This window comes from Rana temporaria, chromosome 12, assembly GCF_905171775.1.
Source record: "Rana temporaria chromosome 12, aRanTem1.1, whole genome shotgun sequence".
NCBI lineage: Eukaryota > Metazoa > Chordata > Amphibia > Anura > Ranidae > Rana > Rana temporaria.
In genome coordinates, this window is record NC_053500.1 from 116,955,384 (window position 1) to 116,980,704 (window position 25,321).

At 40.5% G+C, this 25,321-nt stretch overlaps 1 protein-coding gene across 3 annotated transcripts in view; it reads left to right on the forward strand.

Moving 5' to 3' along the window:
- Positions 1-25,321, forward strand: part of TOX2 (TOX high mobility group box family member 2) — a 183,746-nt gene that overhangs the window by 110,296 nt on the left and 48,129 nt on the right. For all 3 annotated transcript variants that reach the window (XM_040330319.1, XM_040330321.1, XM_040330320.1), the window contains exon 3: positions 7,141-7,386. In XM_040330319.1, coding sequence (XP_040186253.1) covers positions 7,141-7,386 — 246 coding nt within the window. The remainder of the gene's footprint in view (positions 1-7,140; positions 7,387-25,321) is intronic.

Sequence of the window (25,321 nt, forward strand, 5' to 3'; positions counted from 1 at the left end):
GCGTAGATTCAGAGTTACGACGGCGTTTCTACTGATACGCCGGCATAACTGTCTCTGAATCTAGTTATATGTGTTGGTGGAAGGGATAGCGCTCTACTGTTGTGGTCAGAGGTGGAATTAAGCCCTATTGTTGGTGTCAGTGGCAGGAATATTAGATTAGATTGTAAGCTCACAGGAGCAGGGCCCTCCTAACTCTCTTGTATTGAATTGTATTTCTGCTGTATTGTCTGCCTTTATATTGTGAAGAGCTGCGTAAACTGTTGGCGCTATATAAATCCTGTATAATAATAATAATAATGGTCAGAGAGTGTGGTCTTGCTACATAGGGATATGCTGCAGAAGACGATATGAAAGCAGGAACATGTTACATGAGGCTAGTAGAGATCAATGCTAATCAATTTTCCCAGTACAAACAGCTGAGGTCTATGGACCACACGTCATACACCAAAGGGCCACGTGCAGCTCTCAGGCCGCAGGTTGGGCACCAGGGACCACAAGTGTATGGGAAAAATGTGCATTACATCCTTGCAAAACATGCATATTTCTCCAATTCTTATTACCTTTAGGAATGCTGCAATTATGAAAATATACTTAGTGATCCTACCAGGAATTTAAATGGACCCTAACTTTTTTATAGAGCGCGGACAAGTCAGCCTCTGCTGCACTGAAATCCCAAGCAGAGTTGTCAGCTCAGCATTAGCTCTCCTCTACTGGACTACAGAAATCAACCTGTGCTTGTCCCTCTCCCCATGCATACATTGATATATTTGCCAGGAAAACAATGCTGCTGCCTTGACTCCAAAAAGCCTGTCCACACAGAGTGTGTAGAGAAAGAGCTCTTGGGAGATGTAGTTCTGGAGAGTACATTTATACAAAGAGACCTAGGTGACCCTACTCATCCCTCTTTCCAAAAACTGACCTTGCAAGAATTTTATAAGCCTGGTAATGACATCATGGGGTGTAATAAAGGCTGTTTTTCACTGGAAGAACAAAAAAATGCAACAGCTGGAGAGCCACCAGTTTGAGACCCCTGCGCTAAGGGCTTGTTCACACATGCAGCAATTATTGCTGGCCCTCGGAAATATGATCCATCACTTCCTCATTGCCTGTTTTAATCCTCAAATTGTTGATCAAGTCACCACAACCGTGGCATTGCACGTGGTAGAGGCACGGCTCCATTCACTAATGTGGGTCGAGTTTAGTGGTGGTACTGCCACCCTCCAGCTAGAGTTGCGTGTGTAATTCAGATGTGTTTGGGTTTAAAGGGATGAGTTGGCAACTCTAACGTCCTGTTCTTCTGTCTGTAACTCCACACAGTAATGCAAGGCTTTCTCCCTGGTGTGGAGTGTCGTGCTCGCCCCCTCCCTTGGACTACCGGAGAATCAGGACACCCACTAACACACAGCTCCTTTCTCTATCTGCAACGTAGAGAGCGTCCTGACTCTCCTGTAGTCCAAGGGAGGGGGCGAGCACGACACTCCACACCAGGGAGAAAGCCTTGCATTACTGTGTGAAGTTACAGACAGAAGAACAGGAAGTGAGGGTTTCTCAGAAGAAATAAGGACATTTAAAAGCAAAATGGAAGGATGAGGTAAGTGAAGGAGGACTGCACTAAGGTAAAGGAAGCTATTTAGGAAAAAAAAAATTGTACCTTTACAACCCCTTTAAGCTGGGGCAGGGTAATGAGAGATCATAAAAAGGTACCACATCCCATTAAATATTTGAAAAAAATTGGAAGGAACAAGCGGGACCAACAATAGTAAAACACCTAGGTTTTATAAAAATATGAATTTTATTAAGAATATGTTTATTTTAAAAGGAACTAACTGTTCATTAAAACATATCATCTAAATAACATGTGCAACCACTTCTCACTCTACATGTTTCGCTCAGAAGAGCTTCCTCAGGAAGTGTCGCATGAAGTTTAAGTACTACAAAAGATACAACAAGCATAATAAAATTATACTTCACAATTTTTAAGACAAAACTGTTAAAAGGTAATTTTGTAAATATCGCTCTTGCTTTTATTGACCTCCCCTCCGGCCACATGTCTGAAAGTAGCCCTTAAAGAGAAGATCACTTTATGCATAAACTACGATTCTTTTTACTCCGCACTGCGTCTGTTCCCTGCTTCTTCTTTTTTTTTTTCAAAACTTCATCATGGAGAGATGAGGCTGCAGATGGCCATACGAACACAGAGGGCAGAAATCCAGTGGACTGAGAAAAATCATTACAAGAGAAATGGAAACAGCTGACCAAAACCAAATGGCCAAGATAACTGATTTTATGCAGTTTGGCAGAACTGTGTACAGACAGTTTTTTTTTATTTTCCCATTTTATGCATTTAGGTTTAAATCTAATTTCATCCAAGCATGCACTTTTTTTTTTCTCTCTCTACCTAATAATGCAAGGAAGTAGAGAGATCCCATTTTTTTTTTTCCTGGAGGTAATTATCTCCAAGAATGAATGTGCAGCTGTCACAATAGACACATTATTAAGATCCTCGTTCTATAGTAGTGTTGAGTTACTCTGACAGCACCAACATGGAGCTGATAACACCTCATTTGCATTTCTATTATGGGCGATGAATGTGCTGAATATTCCCACAATGCTTTGCGATTTTCTGAGCTATTTTCTTGTTTTGTTTGCTCACTTCCTGGATACGCTGAAATATTAATTTCTGACTCCAAACCTGTTATAGTAACAAAAAAACAAAAAAAACTGCCAACGGTGCTTAGACTGCAAATGTCCAATGTATAGAAGAAGTGCAAAATGTAGAAGATAATAAAAGTATTTTGGTGTTAAAGTAGTCCTAAAGTTTAATTGAAGGGCTGCTCCAGGCAAACACAAAATTCAGCAATATATAAATCACTTACCTGTTTTTTTTTTTTTTTTTGGATGTACTATGTGTAGGAAAACAAACTTCAGAACAGGGACTTCAACATAAAATATTAATATAGATAGATAGATAGATAGATAGATAGATAGATAGATAGATAGATAGATAGATAGATAGATAGATAGATAGATAGATAGATAGATAGATAAATAGATAGATAGATTTTTTTATTTGTATAAACACTTTGGCCCAGATTCTCAATGGGCTTACGACGGCGCAACGCCATGTGCGCCGTCGTAAGTCCTAATCTGGGCCGTCGTATCTATGCGACTGATTCTTAAAATCAGTTACGCATAGATATCAATTAGATCTGACAGGCGTAAGGCTCTTACGCTGTCAGATCTTGAATGCAATTTTTTTTTTCGCCGCTAGGTGTCGCCTCCGTCGTTTTCCAGATCGAGTATGCAAATTTGCTAAATACGCGAATTCCCGAACGTACGCGCGGTCGACGCAGTGAAGTTACGACGTTTCCGTAAGTTTTGCGACGCGTAAAATTGCCCCTGCTATATGAGGGGCAACCAATGTTAAGTATGGCCGTCGTTCCCACGTCGAAATTTAAAAATTTACGTAGTTTGCGTAAGTCGTCCGTGAATGGCGCTGGACGCCATTTAAGTTAACGTCGAAACCGATGACGTCCTTGCGACGTCATTTAGCGCAATGCACGTCAGGAAATTTTAGGGACGGCGCATGCGCAGTACGATCGGCGTGGGAACGCGCCTAATTTAAATAATCCACGCCCCCCTACCCGGATCATTTGAATTAGGCGGGCTTGCGCTGGAGGATTTACGCTACGCCGCCGCAACTTTACAGGCAAGTGCTTTGTGAATCAAGCACTTGCCCGTAAAACTTGCGGCGGCGTAACGTAAATGAGATACGTTACGCCGCCGCATTTTTACGCAAATCTACCAGAATCTGGGCCTTTGCAGATAAACATTTATTCCATGAGCTTTCATAACACTAATGCCCTGTATACACGATAGGTTAGTCTGATGAAAACGGTCTGATGGATTTTTCCATCAGCTATCAGATGAAGCTGACTGATGATCAGTCGTGCCCAGGGGCGGACTGACCACTAGGGTCCCCCATCAGGGTTGCCAGGCTCAGTAAAACCAGGGACAGTATGTAAAAATCAGTTTTTTTTTTACATCTGTCCCTGATATGTCTGAAACCGACATGCTTTTGATGTGAAAATCCAGAGATTTTAGCTGCCCCGCCTCTGCACTGCCTCCTAGCGTGGTGGCCATCTGTAAGCCCAGGGGCCCCATAATCTTCTATTGCCCGGGGGCCCATGAGTTGTCAGTCTGCCCCTGGTCGTGCCTTCACACCATCAGTTAAAAAAACGATCGTGTCAGAACGCGGTGACGTAAAACACAACGACGTGCTGAAAAAAAAATGAAGTTCAATGCTTCCAAGCATGCGTCGACTTGATTCTGAGCATGCGTGGATTTTTAACCGATGGACGTACCCACAGACGACCGTTTTTTTCTATAGGTTTTTTATCCATCAGATAATTTTAAAACAAGTTCCTATTTTTTTAACCTATGGATAAATAACCGATGGGGCCCACACACGATCGGTTTGGTCTGATAAAAACGGTCCATCAGACCTATCGTGTGTACGCAGCATTAGTTTGCAAACCATGCTGGACTTTCTAATTTGAAAGCCAAGCATTCTCCTATGTAATTAGTGTTATACAGTTGTGATACACTTTTAATTATTACATGTACTTATATAGTGCTGTCAATTTACACATATATTGTACATTCACATCAGTCCCTACCATCAAGGAGCTTACAATCTAAAGACCAGTGGCGGCCCATCAATAGGGGGCGCACAGGCACGGCCCCCCCCATCCATGCGCCTGGCCCCCTAATCTACATGTGGGCCGCCGGACGCATGGATTTCAATAGGGAATTTTTATTTATTTAAGCACATGATTAGAGCCTGAGGCTTTATTTGGCTTAAAAAAAGGGTGGGCTCGGGGCGCAGAGCACTGTGCCCCAAGCCCACCGACTTGTGTGACAAGAGAAAATTAATATTCGCCATTGTCTTCCTGATTCTCTTCCCGGACCAATCAGGAAGCAGTTACTGAGACCTGATTGGCCAGGGAGTCTTAGGACTCCTGGTCAATTGGGTCTCAGTCAGGATCCACTTCCTGTCCTGGAGGAGAAGTGATGGCCCTGGAGTAAGGAGCTTCAGCCCGGATTCATGTCTGCCTGATCTGCCTCCTTCCTAAGGTAAGGAGGCCTCTGATCGCTGCCGCATTCCCGTCCCTCTCCCACGGTGGGGTTGGTGTTGGTTTGCTGCCCTTCCGAAAATATTGATGCACCAGCCGCCACTGCTAAAGACCCTAGCTCAGTGATGGAAAACCTTGGCACCCCAAATGTTTTGGAACTACATTTCCCATTATGCTCATGCACTCCGCAGTATTGTTGAGCATCATGGGAAATGTAGTTCCAAAACATCTGGGGTGCCAAAGTTCGCCATCCAAGCCCTAGCTCTTGCATACTAGGGTCAATTTAGACAGGTGCCAATTAACCAACCAGCATGTCTTTTTGTGGTGTGGTAGAAAACAGGAGTACCCGGAGGAAACACTTACAGTCAGAACATGCAAACACCAGGCAGGTGATGCCATTGATAATGGATGGTATTCAAACTGACTACGCTAGTGCTGCTAGGCAGAAGTGCTAACCACCTAGCCACTATGCTGCTAAAATATATAGGAGATATTTTACCTGCCTATTGATTTTTATCTCTCTCCATCCAGCCTTGAGTTTTATACAGTACTGCCAGAGTATTTCTTGACTGCCAGGGCTTACTGTCTAACTATGTAAAATGCACAATTCTGTTAGAAAAGGGGTTTCAGACTCTATTAAAATAAATAATATGTGTCATTAAATGTTTTGAACGTTGCATCATCATGTGTGGTCTGGGCTATATTTGTCTATTATGCATGCTTCCAGCACAGTTAGTAGAGCAATGATTATGCTTTACTCCTTCTATAAATACAAGTCTTGTAATTTTTTTAGATTAAATACAATAAAAGCTCATTTCAGCCATTTTTTTTATATATACAGTAAGGGAGGATTAGAACCCCCTTTATTGCTGTATCTTCACTAAGGAGATTTCCGCTCACTTCCTGTTCCACTAACATGGATGTACCCCTTGATGCCGCGTACACACGATCGGAAATTCCGACAAGAAAAGTTTGATGTGAACTTTTGGTCGGAAATTCCGACCGTGTGTAGGCTCCATCTGACTTTTTCTTTTTGGAATTTTCGACATCAAAAATTTGTGAGCTGGTTCTCAATTTTTCAGACGGGAAAAGTTCTTGTCGGCAATTCCAATTGTCTGCATGCAATTCCGACGCGCCAAAAAAACACATGCTCGAAATCAATTTAACCCTTGCTCGGAACCATTGAACTTAATTTTTCTTGGCTCGTTGTAGTGTTGTACGTCACCGCGTTCTTGACGGTCGGAATTTTATGTGACCGTGTGTATGCAACACAAGTATGAGCCAACATTCCGTCTAAAAAAAAAATCCACGGTTTTCTTGATGGAATTTCCGGTAGTGTGTACGCGGCATAAGACAGTGATGGTAAACCTTGGCACCCCAGATGTTTTGGAACTACATTTCCCACGATGCTCAATTACATTGCAGATAGGGTGACCACATTTCCAAACTGCCATTCAGGGACACCCCCCCTTCCCAAATATCAGATTGTGCTGTAACGAATCACGGCACAGTGATTGGACACAAGAGGCGGGATTTATGATTTCTCCGATCACAAGCAGGGGCGGGATTGTGCTCCTCCAGGCATTCCCGACCAGGACAAGTGCTTTTAGTGAGTAAAGCGGTAATGTGGTGGCCTTTTTTGGGGGATTTAGATTGGCCCGGGGGGGGGGGGGGGGTGGCTGTGTCAGTATCATTCCGGGACACTGTATTGTCCTGGAATGAATGTGCCCGGGACAGACCTGCAAAATGCGGGACTGTCCCGGGCAATCCGGGACACGTGGTCACCCTAACATAGTTCCAAAACATCTGGGGTGCCAAGATGCCCTAAGATGTCACCGAGACACAGAAAACAAATACAGATAGAAAAATGTATTTGTCGAGCCTCTTATTTGGTGTTTTACTTTATTACCTTAGGTCTTTAATTTACTGTTAATGATTTACACACATTCTGTACACTATTTACTAAGTAAATTTGGGTTTTAATAATGTATCTTGTTTTATTCAGACATATAACGGTCAAAATGAAAGCAATGAAGACTATGAGATACCTCCCATCACACCTCCGAATCTACCAGATCACTCCCTGATGCACTTGGTGGACCATGAGTCTGGATACCATTCACTGTGTCACAGCCTCCCTCCAAATAGCTTGATACCCACTTACTCCTATCAGAACATGGACCTACCTGCAATCATGGTGTCCAACATGTTAAGCCAAGAAGGACATCTTCTCTCCTCACAGCTACCCACAGTAAGTTATTTTTTTTTATTTGAAAAATATCTAAACTCAAAGTTGGGAATGCAGTGTTGATAAGGATTTTGATATGTTAAGCCATATATTAAGTTGTTACCTGCTTCATCTGTCCCCAAGGAAATAATAGATGGGTTGTTTCTTCAAATATCACCATGTAGACTGCATTCAGGTGCACCGGAGAGTGCAGATCAAAAGCTTCAATGATAAAACGATTTACAAATTGCACTTTCAATATCAATGGGGCAAAGGAGTTTAGGAGTCTAACGGTCGGACTTTAGAGGCGAAACAGCAATAGAATTTAACAAAAAATATTAATATTTATTAAAAAAAATAGAAAAATAATACACAATATATAAGGATAACAAAACATACAAGATATTAAAGAGTATAGGTCGAGTCCCTATACTCTTTAATATCTTGTATGTTTTTTTTTATCCTTGTACATTGTGTATTATTTTTCAATTTTTTTGTAATAAATATTAATATTTTTTGTTAAATTCTATTGCTGTTTCGCCTAGAAGGCCTGACCGTTGGTTACTCTCTTTGAGTAATCCTTTGTTTTCTCTCTTATGAATACGGCCAGAGGACAGCTCGGCTGACCTCGGCAAACCTCGGGAACGGAGTCTTTCTGAGGTTTGCCAAGGTCAGCCGAGGTGTCCGGCCGTTTCCGAGGCTCTTTGGCGCCCCACCCACCTCTGACCAAATGCGGTATTGCATGCCATTGAAGTCAATGGCGAACAAATTATTTTCGTTTCCATTGACTTCAATGGGGAAACTCGCTTTGATATGTGAGTACTTTGGATTACGAGCATTCTCCTGGAATGGATTATGCTCGTAATCCGAGGTTCCACTGTATATCACAAATTGTGCTTGATTGTAAGGACCAGTGTGGTTATCACATCAACATTGTAAGTGTAATTTGTTATAGGTTTTATCAAAAAGCTTCTGATCTGCACTGTGTATTCTGTAGACATTAGCCTTGGTATTCCTAGATACATCTTAGGACTGATGATAGCAAAAAAAAAAATTATTTGCATTCAAATTAAAGCAGAGAATTGCTGTCCCAATTCCACAAATAGACTTCCAATGAAATGTACACTTCTTTCTGATTTACAGTAGAGGTCTCTATTTTGGCTACTCAACCATGATTTATTCGGGTAATTCATTACATGCCACATTATGCCTCAGCTGGTTCTTAGTGGCCAGGGTAGCTGCAATAAATTATTGGTCCAGCACATGTTTGCCTTAGGAAACATATTCTCTTGGGTTTCACTGAGCTGTTTTTGACACTTTTTTTATCATTTGGTGGATTAGCTCACATCTGTGGTCAAAAAAAGTGGACCTATTGAGTTTCTTATCTGATAAATGTTCTACAACCATGAATTTGGTTCTACAATCTTTAATAAGATCCCCATAATCTAATACTGTATAGAATTTTGTTTTATCTTTTATCAGACAACTTTAAATTGTTAAGTGAAATAGTCACCCATATAGCTAATGATTACCCAAATTGTTTATTATAATAAGTATATTATCAGATTAAGAATATTTGTAATGGACCGGTCATCATTGGTTTACATCCTGCATTAACCGTCCTATAGCTTATAAATATTGTTCAAAGCAGTTTTTTTTTTTTTGTTTTTTGCTTTTGGGATGGTTGTGGGGGAACATGTAAAAATTAAAGGCTTATTATTTGTTATTTTTTGATTATTTATTTAATTATTTGATTATTATTTGTATATATGGCAGTTTATGAAGTTGATGATTACCTTATGTATTTTCACTCCTTAATATATTTTTAGCTTGTGATTGTTTTACATTTTATAAAATTAGAGCATTTAAGGTAACATATAATGGGGTAAAATAACAGAGAAAATGGCTTTCAACAGCTACATTTTTGCATGTTTACATATTTATGAATGTGATTATATGTTTTGTTCAGAAAAAAATTGTGAACAAATAATACATATGGAAATATATAGGGAGTATATAAAACCACAAAATGCTTCAGATATCGAAAAGGCATTAACCTTAAAGGCAACTGTCATACTAGGTGGGGAATGATAGTAAGATGACTACTGTAGATGCTGCCGGGGTAGGTAGGCAGTTAAGTGAACCTGTTGCTTTGCCTAAGCAATGGGTTTACTTTAAATTTGTACTGACCTATTAAAGCTGAACTTCAAGTGGTTTATAAACACTTTTCCATTAATTGAAAAAAATCACTAAAGGAAGTCCCTGACTATCATTATATTAGATCCCTCCATTTACCTACACAGCAGGAATGGGTGTGGGAGGAGCAAAATGTAAGCCAATCATTTCCCATATCCTTATGAACAAGCCAGGAGTGGTGAAACGCATCAAGGAAAGTTGGCTTTTGGGTGGAGACATTTCTGTATGCAGTCAGTTCATTAATTATTGAGACATATTGTAAGAGGAGCTTAGTGGAGTGCAGCTGATATTCGTTCATATTTTAAGCCATTTATGTACTACAATGCACCTTGCTATTGTTTCAATGCCTACTGAGTATAAAAAAGAAGAGAGGAAGAGAGGAGACTCTAATGCCTCGTACACACGACCAGTTTTCCAGATGGTCTTTTTCCCGGCAGTTTCCCTATGGGACACCCTGTGGTGGAGCATTCACACGGCCGGGATTTCCGGCCAAAGCTCTCACCGCAGTTTTCTCGACGGGAAAACCTCTGGTGTGTACAGGGGGAAAGTTACTGAGCAGGTTCTCGGTTTTCCCCCCCGGGATTCCCGGCTGACTTTTTACCGCCGGGAATCCCGGTCGTGTGTACAGGGCTTAAGTGTAGCAATATGGTTACATTTAATGAAGGTACAACATTTATCAACTTATTGCTACACTTAGAGGTGCCTCTCATCTCTTTTATACCCTGTAAAAAAAATGCTTTGAAATACAAATGCTTTGGATAACAAGCATATTTCTGGAACGAATTATGCTCGCAATCCAAGGTTTTACTGTATCTTGTAGAAGTGCTAGGGTCTCAAGACCACTGAACAGAACTGCAAATATTCTGAAAAGCAAGACACTTGCATACATACCATATATGTATGTCTTCTGTGTACAGTAAAACCTTGGTTTGAGACTAACTTGGTTTGCGTGTGTTTTGCAAGACAACATTTTCGAATAAATTTTGACTTGATATACAAGTCATGTCTTGATGTACAAGTAGTGTCATGTCACAACTGAGTATAAAAGAGAAGAGAGGCGCCTCTAAGTGTAAAAATATTGTTAGATTTAATGAAGGTACAACATTTAGCAACATATTGCTACACTTAGGCCTCGTACACACGATAGGTTAACCAGAGGACTACGGTCTGTGTGGGCACCATAGGTTATTTAACCATAGGTTAAAAAAAAGCCAACTTGCTTTAAAATTAACCTATGGATTGGTAACCGATAGGTGAAAACCGATGGTTAGTAGGCACGACCATCGGTTAAAAACCCATCCATGCTCAGAATCAAGTCGACGCATGCTTGGAAGCATTGAACTTCGTTTTTTTCAGCACGTCGTTGTGTTTTACGTCACGGCGTTCTGACACGATCGGTTATTTAACCTATGGTGTGTAGGCGTGACGGACCATCAGTCAGCTTCATCGGTTAACCTATGACAACGGTCCTTCAGACCGTTGTCCTCTGGTTAACCTATCATGTGTACGAGGCTTTAGAGGCGCCTCTCTTCTCTTTTATACTCTGTAGTTCCTGCTGGATTTTGCTTCTAATCCCCTTGTGGAGGATTTCATTTGTCGATGGACATTTTATGGTTACACAACCTATTACATTGTTATAATCTTTTTATATGGACTATAAACTGAATGACCTATGAATAAATGGTTGTGGAACGAATCATTTGAGTTTCCATTATTTCTTATGGGTATATTTGGTTTGATATACAAGTGCTTTGGATCACAAGCATGTTTCTGGAACGAATTATGCTTGCAATTCAAGGTTTTACTGTAATTAAAACTTAGCCTGTGGTTAAGCCTTAAGAAAATCATAAAACCATTACATGCATGTTTGTAGATGTTATAGTTAATTAGCAATAGAAACAGCTGAGATATTTTTATTTAAAGTTATTTTTTGCTGCTTCTTTCCTATTTAGCACACATAAACAGAATAGTACAGTCATCCCCTCCTACGCCTATGATGGACACATGAAAGTCTACCCTATAGCATATTGTCAGGTGCCAAAAAATGAATAAGGGGTTCTGACCCACACCACATGACTCACTTTCTAAACCTTCATGTATGTGATGGGCTGAATTTTTTATGAACCTTTTTAAGCATATTCATCTATAGGAGGCTATGGTAAGGAAAAGTAAAAAAAAAAAGAAAAAAAGAAAAAAGAGAATATTTATTATACAGGCTGGTTTTCATCAGGCTGTAGTGTCCTCATTCTGAGAGTGTAATTGTCTTTGATGCATATGTATGAGCGTTCTCTGCTGATTGGTGATTGAAAGAGAGAATGGACCTAATATCTGATGGGGCATGTTTGGCAAATCAAGCTTTGCAGGACAGATCGCATGTTATGAATTTGCATGATTCTCCCCTTGCTTCTTTGCATCACAAGTTTCCATTTAGAAAATGCCTGTTTATTATTTTTTTTTTCCCATCGGTTTAATTGAATTCAGAGGCCACAAAGAACATGAGAATATAAAGGAGATGTTTGCAATGGCGAAGCAACTGCACTCTGCTCTATCTGATATCACAGGGTTCATCTCTGGCAGAGACACAAAACTGAATTTATGCCCAAAAATAAAATTATATTGGTCTGCTGTATGCATGAAACAATACTTTAAAGGATAATTGTACCATAATAGAAAACTATAACGTTTTTTTGGGGTCAATATTCTTTTCTTTTCTTTTTTTTTTGTAATTTTGTAGATGTTTTTTATATTTCTTTATGTTTTTAAAATCTTTATTTTTACAAATACAAATTTAATACAGGGAAAGAATTTATCAAAACTGGAGCAGACACAATCTGGAGCAGCTGTGCATGGCAATCAATCAGCTTCTATTTTCAGCTTTTTCAGTTAAGCTTTGAAAATGAAAAAAATAAAAGAAAAAAGCTTATTGGTTGCCCCGCACAGATGCTCTAGATTTTGCTAGTTTTGATCTCTTTTTCACAGGGTGAACCCATAACCTTGTGGTCACAGTGGATTATGTTTTTTTTTTAAAGAGCACAAACAAAACTGCTTTCTGCATATGCAAATCTGAATAGAGCAGGTGTGGAGAGAAAAGAGTCACTCCTCTGATCCATTTGGCTGTATAAACAATGCGGGCAGGGTAAGGGAGGAGTCACTCCTCTAACACTTTTGGCAGTGTGAACAGAGCAGGCAGGGAGAGGAAGGAGTCACTCCTCCGACCCATTTATCTGTGTGAACAGAGCAGGTAGTGTAAGGGAGAAGAAACTCCTCTGATCCATTTAGCTGTATGAAAAGAGCAGGCAGGGTAGGAGAGGAGTCACTCCTCTGACCCATTTAGCTGTGTGAACAGAGCAGGTCGGGTAGGAGAGGAGTCACTCCTCTGACCCATTTATCTGTGTGAACAGAGCAGGTAGGGTAGGAGATGAGTCACTCCTCTGACCCATTTATCTGTGTGAACAGAGCAGGCAGAGTAGGAGAGGAGTCACTCCTCTGACTCATTTGGCTGTGTGTATAGAGCAGGCAGGGTAGGAGAGGAGTCACTCCTTTGACCCATTTAGCTGTATGAACAGAGCAGGCAAGGGTAGGAGAGGAGTCACTCCTCTTCCCCATTTATCTCGGTGAACAGAGCAGGCAGGGTAGGAAAGGAGTCACTCCTCTGACCCCTTTAGCTGTGTGAACAGAGCAGGTAGGATAGGAGAGGAGTCACTCCTCTGACCCATGTATCTGTGTGAACAGAGCAGGCAGAGTAGGAGAGGAGTCTTTCCTCTGACTCATTTGGCTGTGTAAACAGAGCAGGCAGGGTAGGAGAGGAGTCACTCCTTTGACTCATTTGGCTGTGTGAACAGAGCAGGTAGGTTAGGCAGGTTTTGGTCCAGCCCCACCTCCCACCATCATTCTAGAATCATGTCCGTCAGCCTCCTGGGTTACCATGTGACATATTCCAGGAGGCTGCAGGGGCACACAACAACCATTGGATGTGTCAACATGAAAGAAGCAGACGTTGTTCATGGCGTTAAAGAAGAAATAGGGGCTGTGGCATCTGAGCAGCAAATTGCAGCATGACAGCACTGGTTCGAGGACAATCCAGCCTACCAACAGGTAAGGAAGGGGGATGATTTAAAAAAAGAGGGGGCGTGAAGTTCTTCTTTAATTTTAGATGCTAATTTAGGATTACGTTTATGGTCAGGTTAAGAATGAGTGTTGGGGTCAAGTTAAGTGTTGCATTTCAGGGCTAAAGTTGGAAAGAGATTTTAGGGTAAATATTAGGCAGTTAGGCAAAGTTCTAGTGCTAAGGAGGCCTAAGCAATAGGGCAATTTAAAGCTTTACCGTTGGTGATCAGGACATGTAGCCAATCTGTATTTTTTTTTTTACTTGCCGAAAGCACCGCAACGGTAACTACCAGCCCTTAACCACAAAAAAAATCCCCCAAATAGGCATCTCATGTATTTCTAATGTACAGTATAGATGCAATCTATTACCTATGTGTGTCAAATGCTTTTTCAGCTACCAGAACAAAACAGGACAAGGGTAATTTTCTATCAATGGCTGCCCCTGGGTTATTTAGGCAGGGGCGGGCACATTTTCTAGGTGGAGGATGGAAGTGCTAGCTCTGAGTCAGGCTTCCCAATAGTAGTTATGAACCAGTCCAACACTGGATATATATATAACTGTACCTACTGTTTTTCCCCGAAAATAAACCTTAGCCTGAAAATTAGACCTAGGCTGATTTTCAGGGAGGGCTGCAATATAAGCCCTACCATGAAAATAAGCCCTAGTAAAGTCCTTGTAAAAATATATAATCAGTTTTTTAAAATGGTTAAATAATGTCTAATGTGTCTTCTTTGTAACTTTATTGTCGAAAATACCTTATTTACAGTACCGATAGGCGCTCACGTGACCTGCCGGAGATCTTCTCCTCTCCTCCCGGCTGACGTCAGCGGCCCCTCCTTCTGCAGTGTTCGAAGCGGGCCTGACATCCGCAGGGATCTTGGCCCTTCCCTTGGTAGTGCTAGGAGCGGGGAAGAAGAGCTCTGGCAGGTCACATGAGCGCCCAGCGGTGCTGTAAATAAGGTATTTTCGACAATAAATTTACAAAAGGAGACACACTGGACATTATATAATCGTTTTACAAAACGGTTTACATATTTTTACAATGACTTTAACTAAGGTTTATTTTTGGGATTAAAGATGTCATAGTGATGACTCCTGAGCTGACAGGGGGAGAGAAGACAGTGGACATTTAATAAGACATCCCCTGAAAATAAGCCCTAGTGTATTTTTTGTAGCCAAAATCAATATAAAACCCGGTCTTTGTTTCGGGGAAACACAGTAATGTCAGGAGTCCAACCTACAGGGCTGTGAAATTTATTACAATAGCCTTTTTTTTAGACTTAAATTCTACTTTAGGAAAAATCACCAAGAACTGCTCGGCAAACTTTGCAAAAAAATAACAAATTTGCACAGTTTTTATTGTTGCTGCATATGACACCTAACACTCTCATTTGTTTTTCATCTGTTATAAAAAGCCATGTAACTGCTGTGGTTTTATAATGATATACTACAGCTGTCTCAATAAAGGCAAATATATATAAATATAATTATATCTATATATATATATAGATATAGATATATATATATGCTAATGGTTGCCATTCTCAGGACCCTCCATTAAGGCCCATTCCCCTCCTGTTACTACTGTATTTGACCCTGTTTTCCGATTATGATCGCTTTCTTCCTCCGTTCTCAGGCAGAAATAGTAAATGTGTAAATCAGCCGGTAAAATACCTTGGGAGGGCAATCAGGTGAGGGGGGAAGGGGAATTAGGATTTATTAAGCAGCTTCTTGGACTTGGAAATCATTTATTGTTTGAGCGGGCCTCGGAAAAAAACATTCTATTTTTCTGTTTTATTGCCTGCTTTTTACAAATGGAGCTTTGGGCCGCTATAAATCAGGTTTAGCAGAGATGAGAACTGTTTCGTTTACCATCATACCCCCCCCCCCCATCCAATAAAGATTAAAATTAATTTGCACATCCTTCTGGTTAATGGAGAGATAGGCACATTTAAAGAGAATTTTGGGGGGCTGCTTCTCTATGCATTTGAAGTGTATTTTGAAATGATTCCTGTTTTTTACTCCCTACCATTTATACCCTGGAGACAAATATTTGAACATGAATCGGTAAAATGACATGAAAGAGAATTGTGAATTACATTAGGCTTCATTCCATGCATTTTAACTATATTGCTGCGAAAGGCTTTACTGTGTCAAATGAGGAACTCGGTTTTATTTAACTGTGGCTCTGTCCTGTTTTACTGTAATGTAGCCTTGTACAGGCAAAGGGAAAAGACAATCCCAAGTCAACAAAGCAAAATGGATGCCCATATAGATACTTGGTTGCCATGTGATAGGACATAGTGTCCAACTGTCCCTGATTTTGAGGGACTGTCCCTGATTTGGAGCAATGTCCCTTATTCGTCCCTCATTTTGGTCTGATCTATATAGATGTATTTAAAATGCACTTTTTATCTATCAACAAGTGTTTTCCAGTGCTAAACCTCTCATCTGATTTCTAAATTGCTGCATTTGTAAATTTCAAAAGCCAATATAAAGGAATAGTAGTGGTAAAAATTCACTTGTGGGTTTACCAATGTTCTTTTTTTGTACAATTCTCCTTTAAGGGGGTGTGCCAGGGGGGTGGGTTTTATGCCTGCATACTTTTACTGATAGGTAAATCTCAAAAAGTTGGGAGGTATGGCATAGGACCATAGTACATTGTGGGGTTGATTTACTAAAGGCAGTTGCCCTCTGCAAGTGCAGTTGCTCCAGAGCTTAGTAAAGCTCTGATGACTTCCATCATCCAATCATGTGCAAGAAAAAATGCTGTTTTTTTTTTCTTTCCTTGCACGTGATTGGGTATTCTTTGCAAAGTGAAGCCTTACCTCAATTACTAAGCTCTTGAGCAACTGCGCGTTGCAAACTGCACAGTCTTTTTGCCTTTAATAAATCAACCCCTATGTCTTGGCTTGGGAAGGTTTTTGATAACAACCACTGAGAGCCAGAGACCTCTATGGTACAACCATGCTGGTACAACTTTAAAAGCCCATTCACACTGGGGCAACACGACTTCTAGCATGACTTTGGGAGGCAACTTGGACACGACTTGAGTATGAATCATCAGGCAACTTACAAGGCAACTTCAAGTTGCCTCCAGGACAGTACAAGGCAACTTCAAGTCGCCTCCAGGACAGGAGGCTTTCCAGTGGCCAATCAAACAACAATCAACTCTTTGGGAGGGAAGGGGAGGGAGGGGTTTGCCTGAGAAATGTATGTTATCTTCCTGTTATGTTGCTTCAGTTAAGACAGTAAAAGCCGGTTCACACTACGGCGGCACGACTTCGGGGGCGACTCTGCAAGTCGTCCTGGAGACGACTTCAGAGGCGATTAGCAAAATGACTTCTGAATAGAAGTCAATGCAAATTGCCCCGAGCCACCCCCGAAGTCGTACAAGAACGTTTTTCTAAGTCGGAGCGACTTGCGTCGCTCCTATTAGAATGGTTCTATTGCATAGAATGGGACGCGAATCGTCAGGTGGCTGAGCCGCCTGACGAATTGCCCCAGTGTGAACCGGCTCTGATCCGATTTCTGAGGTGATTTCAATAGAAATCAATGGGTACAAGTTGCCTACAAGTTGCCTACAAGTCGGATTGAAGTAGTACAGGAACCTTTTCTGAAGTCGGAGCGACTTCAGTAGTGTGCATTAAGACGGCTTCATTCACTTACATTGATTTTCTCGACCGCGCGACTTGGGGCAAAAATACAGACAGGGCGGTTGAACACAGTGGCCACTCATGGGTCAAAATTCAGCCAGTCCCTGCTGAACCCGCAAAATTTCAATCCATCTATGGACAGTTTTACGCACCAGTTTTGTATGTAGGTTCCAGTCACTCTCTTGAGTTCAAAATTCTACCTACCTGCTGTGACCATTACAAGGGAGTCTCACATTTCCTTTGTCGTTTTATGTCTCATTAAATGATAGTTATACTTCTAAATCACATAAGCTCTTTTAAGATATCAAGGGATTTTAAGCAATTTTGTAAGTATAACCTCCTACTTCTGCCCTTTGCGAATTGAAATCTGCTTTCATAGGCTCAGGCAAGTGTAAACATTGCATGGTTTGCAATACATCAGTTTGCACAATATCTGCAGACAAAGATTAAGAAGAACAAGCAATGCATCTGTTCTAATTACCCATTTGATTTAATGTCTTAATTGCCAGGAGCTACACAAGAATTCTGTACAGAGCTGCAATCACGTAATCACCAGAGAAACAGATCACTAACTGTTGGAAGACAGTCTGAGTCAACAAAAAGTTTTGACTTACGTTGGGATATATTGTGTCTGTAATTTAATCAAACAATCCATTAACGAATAAATTACTTTTAGTAAAAAGAGGATGTTTTTTTTGTAGGACTCCAACTGATTTAGGGATAGTTTCCCGAGCTCAACTGCCCAGGTCCTGTTACTTTGATATAAAGGTGAACCCGAAGCCGATGGTCTGTTTGTCTTTTCAATAAATTGTCCCTAGATGCAGGGCTGGACTGGGACAAAAATTTGGCCCTGGACCTTATCCAGACTGACCCACTTTAATTTTGCAAACACTCACAAAAACAGTATATTAAAAAATATACGCAATTGCGCAAAAAACACAAGTAAAGTCATTCCACTATTGGGCATAGGACAGGGCAGTGGACAGTGCCCAATAATGCAACCTAAGCAGTGCCCATCAGCGCAGCCACACCAGTGCCCATTAATGCAGCCTGATCAGTTCCCATCAGTGCAGCCACATGCCTGCCTAGATGCAACTTATAATTCTCTACTGTAAAGGTCAAGTTTGTGGAAGACACACATTTCTTTAAATCTCTAAACAAACCCACAAAATTTGACTTGTTTTTTAGTATTTTTTGTATTGTATTAAAGGACAGGTCAACCCAGATTTCATTTTTTAGTCATGGGTCAAGACTAACCACCCAAAGGCGTGTTATGTCTTCTGAGGACTTCAGTGGGGAGACGTTGGGATTGATTTGCAAATAGGCTGTTCACTTTGAAACTTGCACTGTGCAAGGGAATTTTCCCAGAGCCTAGTGAATGGGGAAAAGGATCTCCTGACTTCCATCATCCAATCATGTGCAAGCAAAAATGCTTTTTTTTTCTTATTTTTCTTGCCCGTGATTGGGTATTTTCTATTTTTATTTTTTGCAAAGCGGAACTTCACCATTTATTATGGGGCAAATTAAACTATAACAAAAAAAATAGAGTCCCATATCTCTTAAAAGTGTCTGTGCTTATATATAAAAATGTCTGTGCTCTTAATCTTCTACTTTCCCACAAAGTGCATTATACTGTACAAGAAATGGCTCCAAGTGCCTAATAATACATTTGTGATCCTCCATTATCACACCAGAAAACTCACCAAGTTTTCGTGACCACCCATAAAAGGTAAATTATATGGCACTTACAGGGGTTTCCACCAGCCACATCAAAACTTGGACCAGACGCCTTATCAATATACACAAATGCCCACTCACATGTTATAGTGCTATGCCTTGCACAAAGGTAAAACCTTGATAATATCAAAAGCTATGCCAGGATACACCCTCCTTCTGGGGCTACAATTATTTTACCGTGTGGGATGATATAATTTCCTGCTCCACCCCAATATGTTTCACCCTCCTGACGATCTCTAGAGGCCTCAAGATTGATGTTTTAGTTCAATCTTATTGTTTTAGAAGTGATGAATTAACCAAAAATAGCCCTGTATAATAGGTAATTTGCATATACATTAATACCCATAGGGTATTAGGATACAGCTGCTTTTATTGTGTGCTGAATCTCAGCGCCGGTGAATAATAGAATTTGAGATTTATTTTTGCAAATTCCCTTGCAAAGTGCAACTTTCCTTGAAATCCCATGAACAGCCTTTCTGGATCTTCATTTCTTACCTCTGAACCTCATTACCGTCTTATTTTCCATTATGTAAAAATGTATTACTACATAGTAATTTTAAAATAATGCAGCAAAGTGAACCCTTCTGTTACTGGCTGAAATAGGTGGGAGGAGATGGGAACCCAACTGCAGAGATCATGATCCTTGTGTCCTATAGATGATTCAGCACTACACCCCGTTCCCAAAACTAAACTGAAATATCTGTTTTAGTTTGGTTTTAATAACTTTTTAATATACACAAAATATATAAAAAGGTCTTGACCTCTGCCTTCAGAGCTAGTAATAAAGCAGGTAATCCCTGTCTGGTTCTGGCTTTGGTTTATGATAGGGAGGCTTCATTACTGGAGCTTTAGCTGTGGTTACAAAGAAAGACTATCAAGAAACACAGTAGAACATTAGACATTTTCTCGAGGTGATACTCTAAACGAATATAATGAGAGACTGGAAAAAAAAAAATCTAGCAAGCAATTTAGTAATAATGGGAGACCTTGCCCACTGAGCTTTCACACAAAGCACCCAATCCAGCTTCATCAACCAGACACCACCATTGTCATGTAGATAGTGTTCCCTTATTGTAGGGTGACAGAGAGGGACTTTCATATAGGAATAAAAAGGTACATTGCATTAATGTGAGGTCAAGGATATAAGCGTGTTTAAGAAAACTAGAAGTATGATTATTATAGAGTGAACTGTGATCAGTGTTACCAGACTGCATAGTTAACGAAAAATATAGTACAGGGATCTTATTATGTTGTACTCAGAATTCATAATTTTTACGATATATTATCATAAATCAGAATATATAAAAAAAATTAATGCGTTATATTATATCTATATTACATCTTTATAGTATATATACAGTGAAGCATAAATGCACTTTGAAATACTTGTCCTTCTTGCCTCCTTCTCCAGACCTGACCTAACCCACCCTCGGTCCTCTACAGATGCATACTTACCTTAAAGCGTAACCTTGCATCCTTCCCCCTTCCACGGCCACATTTGGCACTTTTGGGTCATATTGCGGGAATTTGTGAGGATGTTTGGCCCCCACCCACTTCCCCCGGCCTTCTGGGATACACACAGGTGCCAGAAGACTACTGGACCATTCAGAAAGTGCAGCGTGGCTAGCGCACGTGCACTAGAATACATTCCGGTGTTCTGCCGATGAGCGTACCCCCGGCGGATTATGCCCCCCCTGTACTGCGCAGGCGCGTCGCTTGCCTCCGAAAATATCCAAACATGTAGAGCTGAGAGTCAGCTCTAGACGGCGCCTGCGTAGACCTCACTGTAAGTGGCCAGTTGGGCTTGCGTCCTCGCTGCGCTCGCTCGGCCTCCTGGCTCTTTTTTTTAACATCCTCCATGTCCATGGGGATGGTAAGGAATGAGCCTGGATGTCAGAAGGTGTGCACAGGCGCCGTTTAGAGCTGACTCTCAGCACTACATATTCGGGAATTTTCGGAGGCAAGCGCCACGCCTGCGCAGTAACAGGGGGGGGGGGCATAATCCGCGGGGGGACCTTTTTTGGCAAGACACCGGCTTCACTGCCAGTTTCCCATACCTAAGTTGATGGCGCCTGCACCCAAGGTCGATTAAAGAATTGGCTTGTGTGCGGACATTGCTGGATCCTGGGACAGGTAAGTGTCCAGGTAAGTTTCCAGCAGCTACAGTATTTGTAGCTGCTGAACTTAAAAAAAAAATTTGGGGGGGGGAGACTGGAGCTCCTCTTTAATCTTGAGTGTACTTACCGTGACTGTGCATTACATCCCCATAGACTTAGATGGGACTGTCTTCAGCCTTGGGATACAGCCCCAAACAATAGACATTGTCAGGAAAGGCAAAACTGATAAATCAGCTAGTCAGCCAGAACTGATCATTGCAACAAATCTCATCATATCTGGCTGCCAAAAATGTTAGGAAACTGCAAGCCATACTTTTGCCAATTTCACACATATTAATATGCACCTGCTTAGCGACTTGTAACAAACATACTAGGACTAGTGCCCATTGTATTACAAAGAAACACATTCAGTTCTTATCAGTCTACTATTTCCAATGCTATATGAAAAATACACCCTGCACATTTCATTGTTCGAATGTAGTAAAAATTTGAAACTTTTTATAAGCCTTGCAGATGTGTGTTCTTGGCTATTAAGGTAAACTTGTCATTGGGTCAAGCTATTACATTTCAAACTTGTTTAAACCCAAAAACAAAAATTCTATATATTGCAGCTTTAGTCATTAAAGAGGATCTTCAGGCTGTATGAAAGAAATTAAAAGTCAGCAGCTACAAATTTTTTAATAAAAAGGACACTTACCTGACCAAGAATCCAGCGTTGTCCTCGTCCAGGTCAGTTCTTTACCGGTCTTTGGATCCCCAGCATGTTTACTAAGATGGCTATGAGCCAAAGGTGTTCTATCAGGTTGAGGTCGGGACTTTTGACAAAATAGTGTCTATATACAGTATATATATATATATATATATATATTATACATGTGCATTTGTTTTCATACGAATGCATTTTTGGCTGAATTTCGGGTATTTTCGTTATCGTTTTAACAAACGAAAACGACCGTGCAGAATCCGAAATCCGAAAGATCCTACATAAAACATGCTTTATTTTCATTTTCGATGCTACAACAGTTCGATATAGATAGGAGATTCAACATGACACTGAGGCCCCATACACACGATAGAATTTATCCGCAGATACGGTTCAGCGGACCGTATCCGCGGATAAATCCTCTCTAAGATTTCAGAGGATTTCAATGCGATGGCGTGTACACACCATCGCATTGAAATCCGCGCTGAAATCCTCTGCCGATGACGTGTCGCGCCGTCGCCGCTATTATGACGCGGCGACGGGCGCGACCCTGTCATATAAGGAATTCCACGCATGCGTCTATTCATTACGGCGCGTGCGGGGAATCCCTTTGGACGGATGGATCCGGTAAGTCTGTACAGACGAGCGGATCCATCCGTTGGAATGGATTCCAGCAGATAGATATTCTGTGCATGTCGACAAATATTTATCTGCTGGAAATCCATTCCAGGGGAGATTTATCTGCGGATAAATATCCGTTGGCGTGTACACACCATAGGATCTATCCGCAGAAACCCATTTGATGGGATTTATCTGCGGATAGATTCTATGGTGTGTATGGGGCCTAACAATAGTGATCTGTGTCTATCGAACCTGAGGTCGAATGTGCCTAACCTTAACTCTTTTAGTTCAAGATTATTCTACATAGAGAGGAAAGATTCGACATTAAGAGAAAAGATTCGACATTATAGAGACAGTGTTGGGGTAGACCATTCGACATGAACGACGAACATTCAACAAAGCAGAGAAAAACATACAAACGTCGAATCTGTCATTGAAGGCTTATGGTGTCTGTCGAAAGTTCTAAGAAGATTCGACAAACAGCTAAACTGTACGACGCCGCAATTGTAAATTTCCGGTCAAATGCTTGGCCCATAGGCTATAGAAGAATTTGAATGTTGGTTGACTAGTAATAATAATTTATAAATATAATTATTACTAGTGTCATAAAACATTAGAATTCTTCTATAGCTTGCAGGCGGAGAATTCGACCGGAAATGTACAATTGTGACGTCGTACAGTTTAGCTGCTCCGTCTAATCTTCTTAGAACATTCGACAGACCCCATAAGCCTTCAATGACAGATTCAACCTTAATTAATTTTGATTTTGGGACGAATGCATTTTTTAACAAAACAAAATAAATACAAACAAATTTCGGGAGTAAGTAAATAAATGTATTTTTCGGATGAAAACTAAATTACGAAACAAAATATTTCATGTCTAATATATATATATATATATATATATATATATATATATGTGTGTGTGTGTGTATGTATGTATATATATATATATATATATATATATATATATATATATATATATATATATACATATATATATATATTACTAACAGTGAGAACACACAGGAAATATAGTATGATCCTTCTTTCACAGTTTACACCATATCTGCTTGATTATCTGAACATTTTAAGACCATCGCATGCAAATGTTATAACTTATCTTTTGCATCACCAAAACACGATGCGTCACAGCTTATAAACTGTACATTTTGCTATGGAAACAAATATATGACTATAGTTATTTTAACAGTTCCCCTGCTGTAAAACATGCAAATAGGGCTATGCTTAGATCTTCCGGCAAAATAAATATTACTAGGCAGCTACAGCTTAAGACATTTGGGTTTATGAAGCTAGATTTGAATTATATATATACATATATCTTTTTTGCCATCAGTTCCCATGGGAAATACCTTTTTATAATAAAAGTTCCATAAAAAAAAATCTCTATTAAACACTTTTAATTTCTGAACTGGCTATAAAACATGATGGCTTTATTAATGGTGATGTAAGCTTATTGTGTCTGTATTAAATCTAAAGCCCAATGCAGTCCAACTTTTTTTATTTTTTTTGTATGGTGGGTCAATTTCTTTAGCTACTATGTACATGTGCACAGATTTGAACATTCTCTGGTATGCTGACATTTTTATCACCATATCCAAGCTAATAAGATATTACCCAGAAATGGAGCGTTTTTAAAATACAGTTGGTGCTTTATTTGATCTGCCTTTCTCATGAAGTTAGGATCATCCACAGTCCAAGGCATGCACCTTCCTAAGCCTTTGCTTATGCAAAGCGGATATAGAGCACAGGTTGATGTTTGCATATTTCGTGGTCCCAAGTTTAAAGTGCATATCAAGCCAAAAATATGTTTTTCTCATTTTGGATGGGGTGGGAAAGGATCTAGCCTCCTTTATTATGTGGACCTATTTAGCTAAAAAATAGGCCAAATGAGCATTCCCGTTTATAGGGATTCACTCCAAGACAATGCTACTCCCTCCTCATAAGGTCCTCCTTGGTAGTTTAGAAATATTATGTTTCCAGTGGTAATTTCCTCCAGGGCTCCTCAGCTCAGAAAGAAAAAAAATGGGTTTCAATAATGTAGTACCATTAAAAACCAACATGATTTTTATTAAAAAGCATATAATATATCACACTCACAAGAAATGTGCACTAAATGAGCTGTGCATTACTTTTTTTCAAACATTCTGCCAACGTGGCCGGCAGAAAAACATACTAACATTGCCACAACTGATAGCAGCTATACCAAGAGTGACTCCCCCCTCCCCCGCACTAATTTCCCTTCCCCCCTCTCAATGAAATAATATCAACCCGGATGTGCTAATAGCCTCTTCCTTCTCCACATATCATTTCAGACAACTGGAATCTGTTCCACCCGAACTAGGAGAATGGCAGACATGCCTCAGAACCTAACCTATAGCCTCCAATCAGTCATACATTACCCCACTGTTTGATCAGAGTCATACCAAGCCCTCCATACTTTTTCAAATTTCCACCCGCAGCCTCTAGATATATATGTTGCCTTGTAAGATGGGATCATTGCATTTACCAGCCCCTTCCAGAAAGCTACTTCAGGAGCCCCCGTTTTTTTCCATCGAAGTAAGATGTGCTTCCTACCATAGAATAACAATACATGAGCAGTGCATTACTTAAATAGTGATGGTGCAGATACAGGTATATGTCCCCTTAAGACTCAAAATCCCACATCCCCATTGCAACATAATCTGCCAATACTTTCTGAGAGGCGTCAGTAGGCCCCGACCTGACAAGTTTCCTGGAGAAATCCCTCTGCTGGAGCCCCAGATAGCAGTAAGGTCCCAACAGGGTAAAAATGGCAATA